General features: G+C 33.3%; 1 protein-coding gene across 1 annotated transcript; it reads right to left on the reverse strand.

The window, feature by feature from the left end:
• Positions 1 to 274: 274 nt before the first annotated feature.
• Positions 275 to 6,575, reverse strand: SLITRK6 (SLIT and NTRK like family member 6). The gene is made up of 2 exons (XM_037132172.2): positions 6,178 to 6,575; positions 275 to 3,693 (listed from the first exon to the last, which is right to left on the reverse strand). The coding sequence occupies exon 2, from the start codon at positions 3,667 to 3,669 to the stop codon at positions 1,147 to 1,149; it is 2,523 nt and encodes an 840-aa protein (XP_036988067.2). The 5' UTR covers positions 3,670 to 3,693; positions 6,178 to 6,575; the 3' UTR covers positions 275 to 1,146.
• Between the last annotated feature and the right edge of the window lie 14,409 nt (positions 6,576 to 20,984).

Consider the following 20,984-nt stretch of genomic DNA (forward strand, 5'->3'; position numbering starts at 1 on the left):
TTAAAAGGCACCCAAGAATAATTACCTTCGTGAACCAAAAATATACAAAACTGTACAGAATAAATAGTTCATAGAAATCTAGCTATACTTTCTTGTAAAATAAAGCTACATTGTGCCACTCATGAGGCAACTTAAACCACTTATGTTCAGAAGTGCCTTTTGCTACTAATTTATGGCAGCTATGATTATACATCAATAAAAATAATAATATTTTTTCCTATTTCTTTACACCTGTGAATTACTTGCCACAAGAAACATATTTCTATCATGGTCATTCAAATTTACAAAGGATTAATGCTATGAAGAAAACCAAACTCAATAGATGCACTAGTCATATTTACAATTGAATATCAGTAGCATTCTTTAAATATTCAAAGAGTAAGACTTAAACTTTGAGCACAAATGACATACCTTAGTTCACAGCAGCATTGACAATAAGATTGTCCACACAAAAATGTGCAGAAAGCCCCAAAAGTTTGCTTGTGTATTACACCATAACTACTACTCATTTTTTAACTTTAAATTCAGAAAGCACAGCAGGAGCACTTGAAAAAATCTTTGAATGTTCAGAGTTTTGGTTCACTCATAGCCTATATCATTCAACCTTCTATTTTTTCCTTACTATTACTATTTGTCATTTTAAAGGACCAGTTCCTTTTGCCTTTCCTGCAATAAAATTAGATGCATTTAACAATGTACATTTTAGTACATATACTGGTTATATGAACAATATATTTTTACATATTATAACTACATTTACATGTATAATTTTTAAATGACAAAATTCAATTCTATTCAACCCACGGGTAAAACAATTCAAGAAAAATAACGTTACTTGGTCAACCCTTTTAGATGTGCAAGAGGACTTCTGTGAAACACTTTTAAGTATGTGGAGAAATATTACTATCATCCTTGAATGATTTACATACAAGGATTTATTTTATTTGGGACAGACAAAATTGTAAAAAAAAAATAACACAATGGCTTCTCCCAGTGATCCCTGAGTTTCTTTCTTTCTTTTATTCCCATAGAAATACTGCTGTGCTTTAATTCTGATTGATGACACACTCATGTAAGGCACTTATTTACAAGGTTTGACTTAAGACAGAATCACAGCATTTCTGCAAAAGTCCTCAAACTCTCCATCTATGTTTGCTGCTCCAGGACTTCTAAGTAGTCAGGTTCAGCATGCAAATTAGCTTTGAGCTCAAAATATTCATTTTTAGTCTGTTCCACTAATACCTTCCTGGGTCTTGAGTACATTAATGTCTCCATTAATTTTAACTCTTCGTGTGCTCCCGGATAATGTACCTCCATATCAGGCTTGAGCTGAGCAATGTTTTTCTTTAGGTATTCCGTGATTCCCAGTTGCTGGAGCTCCCTTTCCTTCTCTAAAATGTTCCTATATAATGAACTGGCATCTTGGAAGGATAAAAATTCAGTAGATTGGTCTGTGGTTTTATACTTCATATTGGACCCGGTGAGTGGCGAATGATTTTCCCGTTCTAAAAGACTTCTTTGGAGATGTTTCGCATCACTTCCCTCTTTCTCATTCTTTTCTTCTTCCTCTTCCAAATGCTTTGGGCCAAAGGATGGACTTCTGTAGACATGAACCATGGGGCTCACCATGTGCTGCTCATAGAGTGATGCACTCGGTCTTTCTGTGGTGTGATGAGTTGTTTTATGGCCATACATACTATATTGAAGATGTACTGGGCTGTTGTCTCTGATCTGCTCATCTGCTTGTTTCTTTTTGTACCTTCTCCTGCGGTGAAGAACAAGAACCACTATCCCTGCAGCACAGAACACGATAGTTATGAACACAATCAGCAGTCCTAATATTAAAACAGACAGTGGTACAGCATCAGTAAGCGATCTTAAAATAGTATCTGCTGTTGTCGTGGTTGTAGGAGTATTGACAATTATGTAACTAGTCTGAGTTGGCAGAGATGGGTTACTGACCAAACCTGGGCAAAGAAGTTCACTATTAAGAGACTTTAATTCCCTCTTGTCTAGGTGGTCTGGAGAAGTGCAGAGGATATCATCTGTCACTGTGTTCTTACTTAATTTTTGTATCCATTGCTGCAATCCAACTAGATCACAGGAACAATCCCAAGGGTTGTCCTCAAGGTCAATCTGGGTCAGTAAATCAAGGTCATCCAAGATATGACTCACAGGTAGATGAGTAAACTGGTTTGTTTTAAGGTTTACTCTTGTTAGTGGAACTCCTGAAAAAATATGTGGTGGTAAAACTTGTAATAGATTATTATTTAAATATAGGACTCTAAGTTTAGGCATTGGGTTAAAGGTTCCTGGTAATATTTCCTTAATTGCATTATATTCAAGATATAAGTACTCAAGATTGTGGAGACCAAGGAACATGGCTCTTGTTAGTTTTGTCAGATGGTTGCCATTTAAATAAAGCTTCTGTAATCGTGTTAGATTCATAAATGACCCTTCTTCAAGTACCTCAATATGATTGTTTCCCAAGTGAAGCATTTCCAAAGTGAAGTATTCCACTAGATCAGACTTCGTTACTGTATGAATAATATTCCCTGCTAGAATTAGCTTTCTAGGATTTTGCGGAGGAGGTTTTAGATCTGATAAGCTTTCAATGTTGCGTTCTTGACAGTGTATCAGCAGTCCTGATGGGGACAGCACTTTGCAGTTACAAGGAATTGGACAGTAGAGTACAGGAAGCTGAGTGGCTGGCTTTGTAATGTAAGGTATCAAACCTGGTGCTTTGGTGGGCGGTTTCAAAGGTGATATGGTCTTGATTGACATGCAACTATCACTTACTGAAGATGTTACTGCCTGAAGTAAAGATCCTGAGGGATCCTCATGCTCTTCATACACGGGGGGAGTGGGGCAAATTGATTCCTGTTTCAGCCGGCTTAGAAGGCTGCCTTTGAAAACCGCAGGGCTGTTGCATACAACCTCACCAATGATAGACTGGGGAGGCATGTTTTCCAACCAGATTTTTAGCTGTAATAGGTCACAATTGCAGACCCATTTATTGTCTTCCAACTGGAGATCCAATATTCTGCCAATGTGCTCCAAAAACCCGACATAAGGCAATGTTTGCAACTGATTTCCACGAAGATCTAGGTGAGTTAAAGGAACAAATCGGAATATGTTTGCAGGGAGAGTCTCAATAGCATTGTCATTTAAAATTAACACTTTAAGTCTGTTGAGCTTGCTAAAGGCACTTGGTTCAATCACTGTAATAAAATTGTTATCTGCTTGTAGGAATTCCAGGTTTTCCAGTCCATGGAAGGTGTCCTCTTTTAGAATTTCTAAAGAATTATGATTGATATGAAGTTGCTTTAGAAGTCCAAGGCCGTTAAATGCACCAGTCTCAATCTCTGCAATGTTGTTAAATCCCAGGTGTATTGAGATAGCATTGCTAAGCCCAGAAAAGTCATTTGTGTGAAGCATCGTCAAACCATTATTTAATAAACTTAACTGGAAAGGTCGTGATGGTGGCACACTTATTTGGGATAACAGCTTGATACCTTTCTCTTCACAATTTATTAAAATTGTGCCATCTTTTTCCTCACAGTTGCAAAGAGAATCACAAGAACCTCTGCCTGAGGATGTTGGAGATGGGGACTGTGAAGACATATAGACCAGAACAGACGAGTATAAGAGATGAATCCACAGCTTCATGTTGTCATGTGATCGAACCAAATTCTGGAAGATAAAACGCAGCAACAATGGGCTTTAGTGGATGGCAGCAGGAAATAAATGAATTTGATGTTTGCCAAATACTAGGTTCTCCACTACAAAGAAAAACATTGATTACTGTGAAACATAAGAATATTTTGCTGCATCTACATTACTTTTTTACTTTTTCCTAATATGATTACAGATGTGTTTTGATTTAGTTTTCACTTGAATTGTGCACAAATTATAAAATTTAGGTCAAGGGGAATTTGAAATGTTCTATCATCAGTTTTGTTCACAGCTGCCAAATAAGCCACATTTTAATAGATGACGTAGGTGTTGGCTAAATGGACCTTTGATTCTTTGATATAATACAAAGGTGTATATTTGGAACAACCTCAATGAATCTAAGGCTGAAGGATTAAAGTATAAGACAAATATGTAGGTATTAGCCAAAAGAAGAGAGAACTGCAGGGACTAAAAAATGATAGGAAAATATGTATGCATGCATTATGCATTTCATTATTTCTAATTTTTAACACTGTAAAATCTAATAATGTGCCTGTGTTTTAACCTGCTTGGATTCTGGCTCAATATACTTATTAATTTCATTTATTTAAAAACTTTAAGGAGAATATGTCTCTGACTTTGTAATAAAGTGGAGCACTATAAAAAGAATTTTGTTTTAACTCTACAGTCTAGGGTGCTTTGTATTAGCCTAACAGTGTTAGATATATATGATTAGGAGTGCCCATTCAAATTTCACTTGAGTCACACTTTATACTAAATTTTTAGATGTAGGATATTTTCTAATACTTTTAGTTTTTTTAAGAATAAGATGAATATCAAAAAACTAAAGAAGCTGGGAATGGGAGTTTAGGGGGTAGAGAGATTGAGCAAAAAGTAAAAAGAACTCATGGAAATGGACAGCAGTGTGGTGATTGCTAGGGGGCAGGGGATAGAAAGGGATGAAATGGTCATTGAAAAATACAATAAAGATTAAATTTAAAAATATTAAAAATAAAGAAGAAAAACTGATCTTTAGCATGCATGTCTGGCTATGATAAAAAAGTAAACAATACCTCACATAAACTTCTAGCAAATGACTTCCTAATGAGGTCCCGAAATAGGCTTTAGGTCACTGAAGGTCATAATGTAATTAAGTGACTGATCTCTTTTATTATGAGACTGAAAGTTGCAAACAATGAACTCTGAAACAGACTGCACCATACTAAAATATTTGAGAATATCTGTCATTTTCTAAATAAAAATATATGACAGTTCAGGAAAGCAACATCACATATTCTAGCTCCTTAAAAATTTAAGGCATGCATCTGAAACAGCAATTTTTAATAAAGATTCTAACTCTGAAATGACAGTAGTGACCAGGTGAATGCATAACTTTAATAATATTTTATTCCCTTCCTTGAAATATGAACCTTACATTCATGTAAACTAAATTAAAAAGTAAACAAACACCACATCTTATAACTGTTCCACTTTTCCAAATGTTCACTGCCTTCTTTTTTCTGGTTGGAATGTACACTGACTTTGAATTTAATTAAAATTCACAATCAGGTAAACCATCCCCGAACCCAATCAATAAGACTAAATATAGACATTTAATAATATGCATTGCTTAAATGAAAACATGTATAGTATTAATTTTCTGAAAAGGTAAAAGGTAGCCAAAGAAATAAAACAACATAATGCCTTTCCATAGAAAGGAAAAGTTAGCAGACTTGGCATTTCCAAAGGGAAGTAGTTCAATTTTAAACAGCTCTGAGAACTGTGTTTAAAATCAAGCAGCTGTGGTTGCAGTCTTTAACTTGTGGATTGGCTCCCACAAACAATAAAAATACTCCTCCAAAGATTACCAAGAAAAAAATGTTATTCATGTCACCAGGTACAGCATCTTGAGAAAATAGTAAAGAACTTCCAGATGATAATCTCTGGTGACTTTTTCATCTGATATGCATTTTATGCTCTTCAAAACATCCTGGAAAACAATGTGTAACCTTTGCAGACATACATACGAATTTGAAGAGTAGTTCTGTATTGACAATTTCTGACTCAACTGTTGAAGAGGTCAAAAATCTCCATTCACACTTTTTAAGAAAACACTATTACATCAGGAAATAATAAAAGTAGTATACAAAATACAAAGAATCTTTTAATTTTCTACTTCTGTTTTAAGTTCAACAGTGGCATCTGGAGGTGACCTTTTCTTCAGAAAGCACACATACTTAATTTCCAATAACAATCTGCATGCTATAAAAATTACAGGGGCATATTATTCTATTCGTTTTTTTCTGCAGCCAGCTGTTGGGCTAAATGCTGCTCAGCGAAAACAGGCATCTGCTTCAGCATTAGTGGTGCCAATGAGCAAGAATGAAACTGGATATCCTGTAATGTAAAGTCATTTTTTAAAGGGGAAAATATATACATTGAATCACTCTAAGGATGATGCAAAAAATTGGTATCACAAAAACCTGGAACCATTCATCTTACCTGTAAAGCAGAGATGAACTCTTCCTGACGTTATCTGTAATGCACAGCTGGAAAAGATGTTCAAAGTAAATTCAGTTTCTTTATTAAAAAAGAAAACACTAACCGCCGTGCACTTTCTTCACAAATATCACTTTTTGGCAAGTCCCATCACTTAAGGAAGTGAAAGCCTCTAGTCAGAGACACAGTGCAGAGCAGGAGCATTTCATTGAAAATGTATTTCAAGCAGAGGGCACACTAGATCATCCTGAAGCAGTTGTCCTTCCCCAATTAAAATTCACAGCGTACTTCGCTGCTATGCTGACTTTTTTGCATATAGTTAACCATTTGCAAGCTGCGGAAATGCAGTCAATAAACAAGATGTTTCACAGAGCTGGGGCTGATCACTCTTGCTTTCTGAGGTTGTAGATCCGAGCTGCAGCAAATTTCTCTTTCTTCCCTTTCTAGTCTTTCTTGTTAGCTCAGTTTGTTATTAGTCAGACTGCCAAGGGCTGGGAGGTAGGCGTAAATAAAGAGACTTCTTGGCTTTTGACTCAGCCTTTAAGCCCTTCCCCATCAGAATGCTTTAATCTGCCAGTGTCATTTAACAGAAGAGACAGCTCCACCTTGGGACGGCTCAACTCCTCCTCTTTCTGCAAGTGGTCTCCCCACTCCCTTTTCCGACCAAATAAAGTGTGAGGACATTTTGATGGGAATAATTACATCTCACTTTGAAGTCTGAGATTTATTTGTGGCATATAGAAAACGAAATAATACATGATGTTCAATTTTAGTCTGGTACACTACTGTGTTTTTTGCACACGTGTGTGCAGAAAAACTTCATGTATCCTGCCTTGGAGAAGAGTGGTTTCAGTATTGTTTTGAAATTGTGTTCACATGAACTGCTTTTCTGCCATATTTGCATTTTTGAATCCAGACTTTTAACATTTTTTTTAAAACCCTCATTGCAGAGACTCTAAGTTTTATACTTCATTATTTCTTTCCCTACAGCTAAGTTTCAATGATGAGACTAGAAATATGGTTCTTTTTCAGTTAATATTTATTTGGAGTGGAAATATGATTATCATGAATAATACTCAAGAATCTTTATTACAAATGGTTGTCATTAATCAAACACTTTATCACTCTCAAAAATATAAATTTATATATTTTCAGATAAAACAAGTTAAATAGGTCAATGAAAGTTAAAATGTCATGATTTTTTATGGTACTAGGTCCGAGAGCATTTTGTCCTAAAATGATTATATTTAAAATTTAGCCATTTCTTCAACTCTTAAAATTTTCTGAATCACCAGTAATAAAACTCTCAACTGTCAGATTCCTTATTTCCCCAAATGCCCATGTTTTAAAAATCAGTCCTCTTTACCTGCATTCTAGGCACCTGACCTTTTTTATACCCAAAATGAATATACTAGGTACTATCACTTATTTTGAAACATTTCTTTGTTTAGAAACACACTTGTCTATAGGTTCTAGGCTACCTATACAATATTAAGTCTCGTTTCAGAAAAAAAGCTACTCTTGAAAAAGAGGTTTTATGGAGGCTAAATTAACAAAATGGGAAAATTAGGTTGTATTGTTATATAATGATAGTCTACATGCATGCACTCAAATTAATAAAGTTTGATATCCTTAATGTGAACTAGTTGTCTTAAAATACAAGGATTTTGATACAGTTACATTTTTTCTTTCTTTTTTAAAAGATTTTATTTATTTGTTTTATGAGAGAGGGGAAGAGAAGTAGGAAGAGAGGGAGAGAAACATCAATGTGTGGTTGCCTCTCGTGTGCCCCCATCCAGGGGCCTGGCCTGCAACCCAGGCATGTGTCCTGACTGGGAATCGAACTGGTGACCTTCTGGTTCACAGGCTGGCTCTCAGCCCCCTAAGGCACAGCAACCAGGGCCCCATTTTTGTTTTATGTTACATTCTCTTACTCATTAAGCCTCCTATTTATTTTAAAGATATTGTGGGCTCTAAAGTGGAATAGATTTTATAATACAGATTAAGAAGTGAATAAAGAGAATCTAGGAATAAGAGAATAAAAGGAATAAGAAAGAATAATGGCAAGGCATCAATTTTAGGCACAATTTGCAGCCAGCTGATAACCAACTCAACTCAAATCAAACTATTAATTTAAGTAAGTAGTGCCAATGGGGGAAACAAGGAGCTAGAATAATTTATTTTCCAACACGGTAGATATAACTCTCCAAATGCATTTCTTTAAGTTTTGTCAGCACAATCCCAGAAGAATGTTCTTGAAGTGTAGTTCGTGGAGGAATGATTTTTGAAGAGACTTGTGGAAATAAAGAAACAAATGTCCTTACAGATTTATGCAGGTTTCTCTCCTTTTCTTCAGTTTGATCCATTAATTGAGACATCAATTGAGGATAATCAACATTATACCACGCAGCAGATAGTCAACATACTCAAAACATCCAAATCTACCTAGGCTGGTGTGGCTCAGTGGATTGAGTGTCAGCCTGGGAACCAAACAGTGGCTGGTTCAATTCCCAGTCAGGGCACATGCCTGGGTTATGGGCCAGGTACCTGGGGGAGGGGAGTTGTGAAAAACAGCCACACCTTTTTTTTCTCTCCTCTTTTTTTTCTCCCTTTCCTCTCTAAAAAATTAAATATTAAAAATTCAATTCATGTAAAGTTATTGGTGAAAATGAAAAAACGGGTCTTCCATTTTATGGAAAAAACATATGTACTTTTGGCCAACCCTATATATGAGGAGCTAGGAGAATGTTCTTCCTCTCCTGCTTATCTAAATGGGGAGAAGACAGTCATTTTACAAGGTAACAAGAACTAGGTAGAATAACATTTTAAGAAATTTGTTGGACTGATAATGCATACAGGATAAATAGTACAAAGAGACAAAGACTAAACACTGGAAAGAGGAAAGAAAAGATTAAACAATGAGAGAGATTTACTCATTCTGTATAGAACTACTTCTACTTCAGAGGATCTGCCCGCCTTTTCTATTGCCATCTTTAAGTGGTAACCCAAAGCCATGTGCCAGACTGATTTTAACTCAAAGATCTGGAAGTCTTCAAAAGAGAAGCCTTTGCACAATTCTGTGCATTGACTGAGGAATATTGAAATGCTCTGAAGGTAGAAAGCATAACACAATGTCTCTCTAGGAATGACAATGCCATAGATGGATTTTAAATATACATTGGTAACTTCATTCTGTGAAGAAACAATATAAGCATAGAAATAACAGTAGATCAATGTCACTTTTTAAATACTTATATGATTATTTAAGAGAAATAGCAAAAATCACTGGGAAATATCTATTACCTTGGGCTCTGTCTTCTCCATAATCTTAGAGGAATACACTGAAAAGCATGATAATGCTATTATAATTGAATATTACATATCTATCTGCAAATAATGTCTATATTTACAGTTCTAGAGACCCTGCATGCTAATTTTTAAAACATTACAATGTGTCTTATTTCCTTTTCTTATTTTGAACTAAAGTTTCCTTTAACATTGTATATGCTTTAAAAAGTACATCTGTTTTATTATAAAACCCTAAAGGAAATTACGAAGAAATAAGAGAAGTAAAATTCACTCATAATCCCATAGCTTAAATTCAACTCAAATATTTATTCAATTTATTTTGTATTCCATTCCTGTCCATTGTATACAAAAATAATAGCTCTTATAAAATAATGCTGTCTTTTATCTTTCACAACGCCATACTATACAGTAAACTTTAAATCGCATCCTTAAATCTGGAACGTATGGTTTTCTTTTATCTTTCACTGGAAGAGAAGCCCCAAAACTTCTTATTGCCATTTCTTTCTCTCTTCTGTTAGAGTCAGAGCATAATCATTGTGGATAACTTGACTTCTGACAAGAACATGTAATTTAATAAGGAAACACTACCTATGTAATATAAAAGATGGAAGAGGTTCTAAGCCTTTAGCTACAACATCTCTATATGAGAACATTTGCACACACGTCTCATGAATAGTAACTTTTAGTGAAAAGTTTATGCATCTTAAAAAAATTATATGGCAGATGTAATCATTTATACAGTCACACATGAATGGGCATTTAGAAAACTCATCTTTTACATTGAACCTCTAATAAAAAGGTTAATTTGTTATTTAAATTTTGTTTCCTTCATGCTCAACTTGAACTCAGATCAAAGGTATAAAACTAATAATGGGATTGTTTTATTCTGAAAGAAGTCTTATAATAGAACTATCTGTTTTAACTTGAAATCTGTTGACACAAAAGAACTCTCTGATAGCATTGTTTAATCTGGCAAAATCTAAAACAAAATAAAACAAAAACTCTCTGCTGGAAGTTTGGATTTTGAGCTATCTTTCCTCATATAAAGTATAGTTGAGATTTCATAAAATCCTTTACTTCAAATGGATGCCTACAAAAACTTTTTAAAAATTACCCCCAAAAAAACCCTACAAAAGGTTGGTGAATATTTTCGTAGTGAATAATGAATGGTGAGCAACAAAACAAAGTCCAGAGGAATAATACCAGACTTTTGTTTTTTGGGTTGTAAAGATTCCTTGAGGGAAAACTAGTATCTACTTTGTTGTACTTTTTTCCACAGTACTGCCAAGTGAGTTGCACCATGGAAAGTAGTTAAATATGTAGTTATTCAAGATGAATCGTTTCTTTGTATGTTCCCACTATTGTATAACCTTAGTATATTTATTTATTAGTTCTTTGAAGTGTACAGATTTTGTACACTTTGTACATCTTTAAATTCTGTCCACTTAACAAAAGCATAATATGAAAGACCAATATTGGATACTAAAAATTAAATATTGATCCCCTGCATGTTTCCAAATCTTATGTAAGTATTATTAATAATTCAATCTGTGTGACTAAATTATTTTGTATTCAAATGATGAACAATAATGATAGGCAAATACCACTGAATCAGATATGTGTACTAGGTTTACAGTTTGTTGGATCACTGGTAGGGAATTTTAAATCCCTAATGCCTTCCTATTGCCAGTCACAATTCGGACATCACTGCTTCTCTCTATCACCTATAACTATGTCAGTGAGACATGAAAACATGTTTCAGGTTTAATATATAGTTGGGATACTTAACTATTTTTATAAAATATGTCAGTTGCTTTTAATGTATTATTTTAACAAGACAAAGTTGGAACTATCATGACCGTGAACATTATATATGTGTGTATACATATAAACATATATAATTTTACATAAGATCATCTATAATCTCTACATTGTGAAATAAAAGTAATAACTTATTCAGTCTAAGGTTGACTAGTTGGTATGGGAATTTAAGTACCATACTTTACATTCATTTGGATAGAAATAAAATTTTTTGTTACCATTGAATCTAGGTTCTGTAAGGAAAGAAAATAATTGTCAAGGTACACATTTGTAGAAAAGTATAAGTGAATTGTTGAAGACTAATTTTTCATTTTGTATTTTTAATGGTGTTAATATAAAAATACACGAATTGACATCTATTACCAAGAAAATGAATAAATCATTAATGACAGATTTTACTAAATAATGTTGGCTTTTTTCTTAATAGAAATTATACCTTACCTACACATCCACATAAAAATGGATATGGATATATTTGTAACAACTATTCTTTTGATGATTTTACATCTTGTACATCTTATAAGATGTATAATATTTTACATCTTTACATCTTATACATCTGTATGCATCTTATATATTCTCCAGTATTTCTTCTGGAATCAGGGCTTTTTAATGACACATTTCAAAGGTGTATACCTACTATATAACATTACTTTGTATATTGTATATTTAAGAAAATAAGTGTATAATCTAAAATTTCCATGTTTCCCAAATTGAAATAGGACACAAACCACTGTGATATATAATAAATAATAAACACTATTAAATACTAACACGAAAGTGTCTAACAAAAACTAACATCTAATCATCAAATGACTGAAGTAAGTTATTTTTGTTTAAATGGACAGATATCCTTTCTTATTATTTTTGGTGGGAGGGTGAAAAAAAAGAAGTCTACAGGAGAAAATATCAAATGAATGATATACCATATCAGATTTTCCTGGGCAATAACAAATAAAATTAAATACCCAAAAAACCCTGATGGGAACTAAGAAATACCTTTGATGTCATCACCTTTCAAGAGTATCAAGTTTGAAGTCACATGACTGCAGTAAAACAAATACTCCCAGAACCATTGTGCATCCATCCTTTTCTTTGACTAATTGTAGTCAGAGAAGTATTTCAGACAAGTAGTTTCTCATTTATATTTGTAAACATACTAAAACTTAGGGGACATTGCTTTGTTAGATATGCACAGCTTTAAGCAATTATTTAGCATTACAACAATTTTTTTAAGTATAGCTTATCTGTCTTGAAATACAAAACAATTCAAAATCGCACTTACCTGATCTTCCTTTCTATACATAGACACACACACTTGCCACAAAATATTAGAAATCGTTGCTACTAGTAGAAACCATTGTGTAATCCATGATTTCAAGGGTAAGAAAAATGGCAATAAGAATTTTCAATCTAAAACTAACCTTCAATATTACTATAATTTTAATAAGAAAAGAATCATTCCTTAAACCGCCCTTCTTGTAAAGCATTTTCACTCCTTCAGCGCCCTCTAGTGGGTATTTTTAAAAACTTGTTCACAGCTGAAAAAGCTGTTTAAATTTGTCAGGGAACTGTCCAAATTTTGCCCTAATTATGTAGATTACGTGTGTAGTTCTAATAGAGATCCATAATCATTACTGTGGTTTGTTAACAGTTTAAGAAGAAATGAATCAAATTTGGGCATGATTATCAGCAAGGTATGAAAGATTATATTATTTGTAAGAATAAATGACCATTTTCATTATTGTTACCCACAATATTCTTGCATAGGATGACAAAATGTTTTTTTTAATTAAAAAATTCACCTCTGAAATTATTCACTAGATTCAAACTATTTTTAAATTTTTACCTTACATGTTTATTTAATAATATTAATAAGTAAAATTTATACATAACTGTGAGCATGCCCCGTGTTTAGACTACTGTAATAACTACTGTAATAGTGTTACTACTCTATACAAAGTAACACATTTATCCTTGGGACAAACCTATGCAGCAACAACTAAAACAATCAGAAAATTGGAGCATAAATATAGTATATTCTATGGTACACAACTAATAAGGGAAGAGCATAGATTTCAACCTATTTAATTAACTCTGGCTTCAGAATTTGTTTATACAGCAAACAACACTGCCATTGGAATAGATATTTTTATAAATCTAAATAATTTATAATAAGAGCAAATATCATTTATCGATATAGAAAGGAAATACATTTTAAAATATTTTGGTTGCCTTTTTGAGTAAAAGTATATACTTTTCTAAAACAAACTTGTTACATAAGTAACTTAATAAAAATTGTGGACAAATCATTGCATCCGTTGAAAACACAAAAATGAATTATATTTATATACATAGCTACTCACATGTGGTTCATGCACATTTAGGTACAGGCTTCCCCTACAATCTGAAAGTAGAGCTTCCCTAGGAGACCTTTCGTAAGCCAACCTGGTGTAAAGTGAAAAAGCAATCGCCTTTATTTACAATAAAAGTTTTTTGAGAACCCCCAAAACAAACAAACAAAACTGTTAGGCTTCTCTGATAGCTTGAGACACATCCCACTAATGAAGGCACAAAACAAAATCAAGGTAATACACAGATGCTCACAGACACTGTTCCAAGGTATGGGGCCTAATGCAGAGACACTCAGGGCAGTTACAGAGAGGAACAAGGTAGGGCCTCTCTGACTGCCAGGAATGCACACTGGCCTCCATAAAGACTCGCTACAACACCAATTCCAAATGCTCTTTCTTTTCAACTAGAAATGATACGAATATCTGATACATTTCAAGTAAATGTCCTTCAAAATACTTCACCAGTCTGCTGTGGTTCTGTGTTTTAAGTGAGTAATGCTTTAATATGTATGCTTTGTGAAATAAAAGAGTAACATTCAAATGTTGCCTTTAGCTTTGTAGTTAAAATATACATCGTTACAAATGGCGATGTATATATTCAGAAACAGACTCACCATCCTCTTCCAGAAGACTGCTCATTGCCTTATGTTCCTACGTTGCCTCTAACAATCAGGTCATCTTCCCAGGAACCTGAATTTCAGTCCTTAGGACCAATTTTGCACAACTCCAATGCTCAATTGTTTCCATATCCTACTGTTTTCACCTAAATATTTATCCTTTGCCACGTTGGTTTCATATTTTACCAGCATTGCTTATTTAGTAGTCTTACTGTCTCCACTTGCATATCTTCCCTACAAACTGTCTGAATTACATTTTTCCCACTAATAGATGCTACACATTGCTACAGTTTTTTTAACGTTCTGAGCCCATTTCTCTCCTGTCCACACATTTCCGATGGAAAAATTGAATTCTTTTTTTTAGAGATTTGACTCTTCTGATAGCTCAGACCCCAACTTCTTTTGCACTTATTTCTGTTTCCTCCAATATTTTCTTCCTCCATTCATGAAAATGCTCACTTACTATCTAGGCATTAAATACAGGAAGACTCTAGGAAGCTCTGAACACTTCAGAAAATATCCATTTCTTCTTCTTCCCTATCCTATAGCTTTTATCCAATCATCCTTATTATTTGAGCGTTCTATCAATTTTTAGGCTTTTGTTGGTCAGAGATTGTCTTTTAAGTTGGTCAGAGAAATTTACTTCTAATAGTTCTTACTGGTCTACTCTCCAGTCAAATTTTGAATCTTTTATAATACCCTCGATTAAATAAAAAATGAAAAGGGAGGCATCTATTGAAACACCATTAAGTGTGAGGTTTACAAAGAGCATTAACAGTTAATTAAATGCTTCAGATAGAGCTGAGTTCATATTTTCACTAGTTTAATCCAATATAATTGATTATTGGTTGGCTAATGAGAATGTATGCAGAAGACTTGTACCAAAGTAGAAATTAAAATACATTAATATTTTCTAGTAATCTTCTGGCAAGAAAAAGCTTTGAGTATGAATTTGAAAATTGTTCAATAAAATATAAAACATAACTTTATTGATTTCCTTTTATTGAAATATATTATAATGCCCTATCTAAAATGAAAGTTATACTTTTAATTTTTTCTTTTTTAAAGTTATATAATATCAGTGAACAAGTTATAGATTGATTATTCATCAAGCTCTTTCCCAGGACAGAAAATTGAGGTGGGATTTCATTCATAATACCATGTTTTTCCTAAAACAAGGTATGTTGGTCACAGGTCTGTACTGGTGCATAGAAAAGACATGTAGACTTACTGGTGGTCTCTAATTTTTAAGAAAAAAGATAGAGTTGCCTATAACATTTCTTATTTATGTTTATCATTTGGCTTTCATAGAGCAAGAACTCCTTGAACACAATCAGAAGATAGTAAGGTTGGTACAGAGTGGTAACCAAATATTCAGTTATAAAAACTTTACAATATACAATTATATATTACATATTATAGATGACAATGATATTGCAGATTACATTTAAATGACATATTGTATACACATATTTTATATGTGTATATTTTATAAACATATTTATGTTTACAATGCTAAATTTCTGCCTCAGCAAGAGTAGCTTAGTTGGTTCTGCACCGTTATACAAACTGAAAGGTCATCTCCAAGCCAGGGCACATGCCTGGGTTGCAGGTTCTGTTCCCAGTCGGGGCACTTACGCAAGATGCCAATCTATGTTTCTCTCTCATATTGATGTTTCTCTCCCTCACCTTCTCTTCCCATCCCCCTCTCTCGAAAATCAAAATAAATACATAAAATGCTAAATTTCTAGTGGCAAATAGTGTATTTAATTAACTATGGAAAATAAAAGAGCATGCATTATTTTATATTTTAAAAGAAGAGTGATTATGAAATTTTATTTGGTTAAGAAAACCAGCATTCCAATCTTCCTTGTGGGGTATTCTCAAAAAGATCGTCTGTAAAAAATAGAAGCGGCTAATCTGGGGTTGAAGAGAAAGAAAATAATTTAACATTTAAACATAAAATGAATGAGTATTAAAAAGGGCAGAGAATGAACTAACTAACAGTGCTTAAGGGCCGTGGGCTATTTGTTTTATATCCTGCCTGAAGGTCATGATTTGCCTTACATCCGGGTCAAGTGCCTACTTTATAAATCGCAAAATACAGTAAGACATGCCAGAAAGTTCCAGTGAAATCCTATCTTCTCCACTTCTTGACGAAAATCGTCTATATGTAATTCTAAAATAAGTTTTGGCTTCCGAATGTTATTTAATATACGCATATATGGACTACAATTTATGCACATTTAATGTGATACATTTATCATTTTATCTGGTGCTCAAAGGACTGTAGGAAATATATTTAGTTATTTTTGACCTCCACTTTCAGGATTTCACTTTCCTGCTCTCTTGCCTAGGTAATCTCCACATTGTCAAATGCTCAGGCCTCTCAGAGAGAACGGACTGTCCGTGCTTGACTTGTTTGGGAAGCAAATTCATGATTCTGTTGTTAATGATTAAGGTGACATTTCTATTTGTTTATTAATCTAATCACTAACGCAGCTTTCAAAATTGTACATAAAACCTACCATCGATTCCTTAATATCCTCTATTCCCTCTATTACTCCCACCACCTTGCTTAAATTGTTCCTTCTGACGGATGTATGTGTTACTTCTTCGTTGCCAGTCTTGCCTGTCACACTCTGATCTGTTCAAATCCAACATCTACCCAGAATACTTTTCATTGTTAGTTGCCTCCAGCAGTTGAATTAAATGGTAGAAATTACAGCCATACGGCCTGGTAGTAGAGAAAACAATGTTCTATAATGGTAACTTGGTAACTTTATTAGTATAGCAACATATTAAAAAAATCATAAGACGAAGAAGTCAATTTAATATGTGCCAAGGTCTCATTGTGTCATACACAATAATGTGTCTTAGTTGGAGCTGTAGCACCTTTCAAGTGATATGGACTCAATGGAAAACCATAGCTGCTATTAATTTCAATATAATTAAATTTGATTTTTCTACTTGAAGTGATTAAAGTAACACCTTTCTGAGATTATAGCTATGCAGTATCAGTATTATCTCATTCCCCCATTTTATTTTTTAATAGCATTTTAAAGGAATTTATGTAATTGATGTGACATGTGTTCTCATGACTTTTATTTAAATTTTAAAACCAATAATAAGTTAGTATAATAAAATCTTAAACATAACAAAGAAATTTAATATAAGTTATAATAGTATGATTATACTGTACATGATGCAATATGTAGATTGATGTTTAAAATTAAAAGTCATATCAGTTGTGTTTTATTCTATTATATACAAAGTAGTACAATGTAGAAATGTATAATGTCAATATTGTTTTATACAGTCTAGGTTTTATATGGCTAGTAATTTCATATTTATATTTTTAAGTATTCAATCATCCAATACTTCTTTAATTCTGAAAGTGGTAGTAATATTAAAACATTAATGATTATAAATTGACAATTTTAAGAAGTGACAATTCACTAACATTTACAATTTTAGCAAATTACTGTGCTAGGCACTTACTGTATTTTAATTTTAAAAAATCTACCAATAACTTTATAAAGAACATATTACTCTTATTCTCATCTTACAGATAGGGAAAGTAAGAACTAAGGCAAATGACTCACTGTAGGTCACACGGATAATAAATAACAGAACAGAGACAAACATTCGGGTCTGGCTCAGTGTGAAAAATCAGGCTTTATTGCACCAGCTCATTCTAATGATGTAAAATCATTAAGGTTTGAGTTATTTAATGCTAAAGTGTGAGACATTTAAAAATATATCAAGTGACACATTAGCACAAGTAAATATATAAATTTTCAGTTTATATTAGTAAGACATCTGTTGGTTGTAAAACATATGTTGGAAGGACTTTTTATAAAATACTTGTTAAATACTTTTAAAGAAAAGTTTAAAATCAAATGTATAGTTAACAATAAATCATTCTGTAAAAGATGTATGCTGAAAAAATATTTAATTTCTAGTTCAATATCTCCCTCTGCTGTTAGAAAATACTAATGAAAATTGTTTAGGCGCATATGTTTACTTAAATGAAAGTTTATGTATTTAAAACACTAAAAGTTTTCACAATCATTCCTACTGTGTTTTACATTTGTTAATCCTATATTATATTTAAGAAAATGAAACATTCATTTTTTCAAAATGCATAAAAATTGTAACTGTTATCCATTAAACTTATAGTGAAGAACATGATTAATTTTCTATCCTGAATTTTCATATTTACTATATTGTTTCAGTTATTCATTCTACATAAGTATTACAAATGAAGAAGCACATAAAATTGATCTATGTTACATCAAATAATGAACATTTATATGACCTGTCAATTGTCACAGGAATATTGACTACATTTTCTGTTATAAAATTTAAATAAAAGAAAAAAAAGCATTTCCAAATTTACAGATTTTTAGGTTGACATGACACTGTAACTAAACACATAATTTTTCAAAAGCTACATTAGTCAATTTGTAGAATCTAAATAGAGTACTGAACACAACTTCCTAATAATAAATATTAAAACCAAAAATAACATATCATACAGATAACACTTTTACATGAATACCAACATTTTTCTTTCTGAAAATACAACATAGATATTAAAAAGAATACATCATTTTTTTAATTCGCTAAGAATATCAAGTGGTTTATAAGTTATTTCTTAAAATTATAATTATAGTAGGTAGTATTACACAAATATAATTTTTAAATATTTTGTTTATGACAATCAAGAAAAAAATAGAGCCCTGGCTGGTGTAGCTCAGTGCATTGAGTACAGGCCTGTGAACAAAAAGGTCACCAGTTTAATTCCCAGTTGGGACACACGCCTGGGTTGTGGGCCAAGTCCCTGGTATGGGGTGCCTGAGAGGCAACCACACATTAAAATTCCTCTCTCTCTCTTTCTCCTTCCTTTCCCATCTCTCTAAAAATAAATAAATAAAATATTTTTCAAAATAGAAACTTCAAGATTAAAATAAGTGGAAAAATTAAGTACTTTTAGCAAAAGAAAGAGCGAATCTGACAAATTAATTCAAATAAATCTGGGGGAGGAAAAGAAATAAAATAAATTTTATAATTAAATGAATACATTGTTTAAAAATTACATTGAATGATTTAACATAATGCAAACTTAAATAAAACATTATACTTAACCCTGGCTGGTGTAGCTCAGTGGATTGAGCGCGGGCCTGTGAACCAGACAATCACGGTTCGATTCCCAGTCAGGGCACATGCCTGGGTTGCAGACCAGCTCCCTGCAGGCCAGTTCCCAGCAGGGGACACACGAAAGGCAACCATACATTGATGTTTCTCTCCCTCTCTCCTTCCCTTCCCCTCTAAAGATAAATAAATAAAATATTTAAAAATAAAAAAGATTTAAAAAATATTATACTTATAAAAATTTGTTAATTATTTCATTTTATGTCCACAATTCCTGACCAACTGTTAACCAACTTTATTCTTTATATCCTGCGGCATGCCTAAAAAGTGGCATCTACGCATCGTAATGATTAGATAAATACTGACTGAGTTAGTCTGCTCTTTAAAAGACATTTGTTGAACAGACATGTAGTATTAACAGTCCTGGGAAAGATCAAAGAGATATTCAATGCTCTGCCCTTTAAATATGCAAAACAGGCGATTTTGTTGACATGAGGGGAAAGAGGTTGCCAAAAAACACAACAACTTGTCCATCTGTTTTGTTACTTATGAAGAGTTTTATCCAGATCCCTCGGATAGACAATCTGAGGAGTTCTAATTCTAGCCTAGTTGCTGCTTCCTTCACTTGAATGAATTCATCCACAAGGCAACAATATTTAAAACCTTCTAGACTAGTTTCTTCAAATGAATTTTTTTTTCGTTTAGCAAACTAAGTGTTGTCTAAATTAACATCATCTCAGAATTATTTTGCTATCGCCGATTGGAATGACAAACCTAAACATTTTTTGTATAAATGTTTAAGAACAAGTAAAAAAAATTGTAATTTTGCTTTCAAAGTCTATTTAAAAGTCTTTCAGGGTTCAACATGTCAGCATAACCTCAACTCTAGATGGAAACACTTAATGATTCGGGCGATGAAATGTGCATGGTAAACTTTAAAGAATAGGCAAGTGAAAGGAATTTTACCAATCAAAATGAATATAGGCTTTCTACTCCCACCTTCACACTGGAAAATTCATGAATATAATGTGCATGCGTGGACCTTACAAATTAACACAAAAACTCAGTCAGCAGGGACTGATTTAGATGTAGGAAATCCAAATTGTAGAAAGAAATGGCTGGTCAGCTCCTCCATTATGTCTGAACGTTAAGCATTGTCCTCTGCCATCCCATCCACACACGGTCTGCTGTTCTCTGACTCCTGAAAATCGGGATCACTTCTGCAGAACAGCGGTCAGTGCTGGGAAAGCATGACTTCACCTACACTAAGTAATCTGCATTGGCAGATTCGTAAAGCTGGTCCTTCGACTTCAGGTGCAAACTGTAATATTTCTGTGGTCCTTTATGCGAGTGCTTTACTTCACCGTCAACGCTGAGAGGACCCTGCTTCAACGGTGGGTATGAGGATGTTTGAGACAGGATGCAAAAATTTGACAAAACCCTTGAGGACAATCATTTTCCAGTGTCCCAAGTGATGGTGAGACACCAATTTCTGGACCCGTGTTTTGATGAGGGGCCCCGAGAAGTGTATATGTGAGAGGGGAGGCCCGGG

This window comes from Artibeus jamaicensis, unplaced genomic scaffold (genome assembly GCF_021234435.1).
Source record: "Artibeus jamaicensis isolate MK-2021 breed Jamaican fruit bat unplaced genomic scaffold, CSHL_Jam_final contig_415, whole genome shotgun sequence".
NCBI lineage: Eukaryota > Metazoa > Chordata > Mammalia > Chiroptera > Phyllostomidae > Artibeus > Artibeus jamaicensis.

Coding starts and splice junctions, on each gene's coding strand:
- SLITRK6 (XM_037132172.2), bottom strand. CDS start 3,669: ATGAAGCTGTGGATTCATCTCTTATACTCGTCTGTTCTGGTCTATATG.